Here is a 3,311-nt window from a genome sequence, read left to right on the forward strand (position 1 = left end):
AATAGGATAGCTTGCACAATCTGCTAATCCACACATATTTGATCCAAGTTCGATATAGAAGTAACCATTCATTCCCCAATCTTTACCCCAGCTATTTTTAACTATGAAGTACTTACCTGTCATATTGTAGCCAACTGCAAGAACTGCATGATTAACATCTTCTGGATCAGTAGAGCAATTAGAACTTGTAAAGACACCATCTTCATAGTTATCAAAATCATCATTAACTTCATAAGCTATTGCAACTGGACCATAGTTAGCTAAATGATAAATCAATTCATTCTCATCTTAAAATGTTATATTAAAGGATTTTTCGACCTAAGCTACAGCCTTTGAGCTATTAAATCTGCATTTTTTATCCTTTCCTTCATAAGGATAATCAGCTTCAGCTAATATATTAAAATATTTATATAAAAAATATATAAAATTATTAATATCTTAAATTAAATAAATAATTCCTAAATTAAATTAAAGTAAATTACTTTAAATTCCTCCAGCATAAGCTAAATATTCAAAACCTTTGGAAGGTAATCCACCATCGCAACCTTGGGTATCAAATTTTCTAGCACAATCAACAAGTTGCTACTCAGAAAATTAAATTGGCTTTTTACCAGTTTTTAAAGCATAATGAGATTCAAGAGCTGCAACAGCTGCAAATGCCCAACATGAACCACAATCTAATATTATTACATAAATATTAGTACATTTATAATATAATATAAAAATATATTAAAATTAGTTTTACCTTCACCTTAATTTTTAACCTAAGTTACAACTCCTTTCTCTCTCCAATCAACATATTAAGGGAGTTAACTCAAGTCATATTTTCTGAATGAACGGGTGTTTGCCTAAGCAGTAGCTGAGCAATTTTATGAAGCTCTAAACTTCTTTAGTTCTGAACCAGTCTAGAAAGTAAGTTTGTTGATTTTTTAACTGTATTTTTTATCAGGATTAGAGTTGTGTTCAATTATCTTAGCTAATCTACTTTTAAAAAGCTAAAACCTTTCGCTACTTGGATCAGGCTCGTATCCATAAGATTAGTAAATACTTAGAAGATCTGCATCAGTATAATTAACTAGCCCTCTAGATATTAATATTTCTTGATTTGAATCTTAAGCAACAACTGCACTTAAACACAAAGCTGATAAAGTTAAGAAAATGATATTTCTCATATTTTTTATTTTTTTTAATATTTTATGTTGTTTGTTATTATTATTAAAATATCATAAACTTGCTTTATCGATTACTTTTTAAAATGGCTAAGAGTTTATTAATTTAGAAATTAATTAAAATAGACTGCAAATAGATTAATTATTGAGTTTTGATTTATAGCCTTTTCAATTTATGTTAAACATATCTTTTTAATTGGATTATTTTGATCAATAAAAATAAATTAAAGATTTCATCAGAATTTATCAATTTAAAAGGCCCAATAATTTTTTTTGAAAAAATAACATTGAAACATATCTTTTTAATTATTTGGAATATCTTACAAAGTCTACAGCATTAATTTTCAACGAATTTAAAAAATCGATGAATATTTGTTTTTTTAAAGTTAAATAATCTAACATAGAATAAAATAAAATTTAATGAATAAAATGAATATCTTAATTCTGAACTGATTCTATGTATTTTAAAAGTGAGAATGAAGAGCTTTTTAATAACTATTAGAATTGCGCTTTAAAATTTTACATAAAATTTACATTTTTTTTTTTAAATTTATATTTATCAGGATTTAACAGAATGCTTAATTTATATAATAATTGAAAATAAATTTTCAGTTTGTAGAGAATAGGAATTTGAAAGGGGAAATAATTAATAATATAATTAAAATATTTTCTTACACAAATATTATTCTCAATAATTTAGAATTAACATAGCATATAAATTTTAATTTTTATAGTCTAAAATTAACACATAAACAAAATAGTCATTGTTTATGATAAAAATATATTATTTATCAATATAAACTTCCTATTTGATTATACAAAACAAAATAGAAAATAAACCTTTCTATATTTTGTAAACTTAAATATTATCAAAAAAAATCTTATTTAATCAAATTTTATTACTTAATCATCTAATGCAAGTAAATAACCATATTTAAAAATGAATTTCTGTATAAATAAATTAATTAATTTATTTTGGTTTTAATATTTTAAATATAATTTATTTTTATCGATTCTTTATAATTCTATTTAAAAATAATATTCTTTATTTTTAAATTATCATTGATCAAAATCATCAGACTGATAAGATTATATTTCGAAATGTTGATTTACAAAAATATACAATAAAATAAATTTCAAAACTAGCAATAAATTTTTAAAAAAATATTTTTTACAGCTTTAATAAATTTTTTTGAAAAAATTTGAAAAGGGAAGGTCTGCTTTAATTAAAAGAAAGTAGAGAATTTAATTTAATATAAAACATCTAATAATTATTAAATAGAAATTTTGCTGAATTAGCAATACAAAGTTTATAAATAAATTTAAAGGTTAATCAAAAAATTTAAAAGGCATACAAGTTTTCATAGAATATAAAAGCAGATATATTTATTAATTCATCAATTAATTATATTTTTATTTTTTATTTCTTTAAGTAAGTTTTTGGCTTATTAATTATATTTTCTTCAAAATCATCCATCAATCATGTTTGTCGGCTTCATCATCATCGTCTTCATCAATAATAGGATAGCTTGCACAATCTGCTAATCCACACATATTTGATCCAAGTTCGATATAGAAGTAACCATTCATTCCCCAATCTTTACCCCAGCTATTTTTAACTATGAAGTACTTACCTGTCATATTGTAGCCAACTGCAAGAACTGCATGATTAACATCTTCTGGATCAGTAGAGCAATTAGAACTTGTAAAGACACCATCTTCATAGTTATCAAAATCATCATTAACTTCATAAGCTATTGCAACTGGACCATAGTTAGCTAAATGATAAATCAATTCATTCTCATCTTAAAATGTTATATTAAAGGATTTTTCGACCTAAGCTACAGCCTTTGAGCTATTAAATCTGCATTTTTTATCCTTTCCTTCATAAGGATAATCAGCTTCAGCTAATATATTAAAATATTTATATAAAAAATATATAAAATTATTAATATCTTAAATTAAATAAATAATTCCTAAATTAAATTAAAGTAAATTACTTTAAATTCCTCCAGCATAAGCTAAATATTCAAAACCTTTGGAAGGTAATCCACCATCGCAACCTTGGGTATCAAATTTTCTAGCACAATCAACAAGTTGCTACTCAGAAAATTAAATTGGCTTTTTACCCAGTTTTAAAGC

General features: G+C 23.7%; 1 protein-coding gene across 1 annotated transcript in view; it reads right to left on the minus strand. All coding sequences in view use genetic code 6, as the record gives it.

Moving 5' to 3' along the window:
* TTHERM_00908100 (papain family cysteine protease) overlaps positions 1–3,311 on the minus strand; it is a gene marked incomplete at both ends in the record, with an annotated part of 4,205 nt that overhangs the window by 279 nt on the left and 615 nt on the right. The window contains 2 exons of the mRNA XM_001020175.3: positions 1–389; positions 483–677. The exon at positions 1–389 is cut by the window's left edge and continues 279 nt beyond it. Of these exons, the coding sequence (XP_001020175.3) occupies positions 1–389; positions 483–677 (584 nt within the window). The remainder of the gene's footprint in view (positions 390–482; positions 678–3,311) is intronic.

Source organism: Tetrahymena thermophila (genome assembly GCF_000189635.1).
Source record: "Tetrahymena thermophila SB210 genomic scaffold scf_8254576, whole genome shotgun sequence".
Lineage (NCBI taxonomy): Eukaryota > Ciliophora > Oligohymenophorea > Hymenostomatida > Tetrahymenidae > Tetrahymena > Tetrahymena thermophila.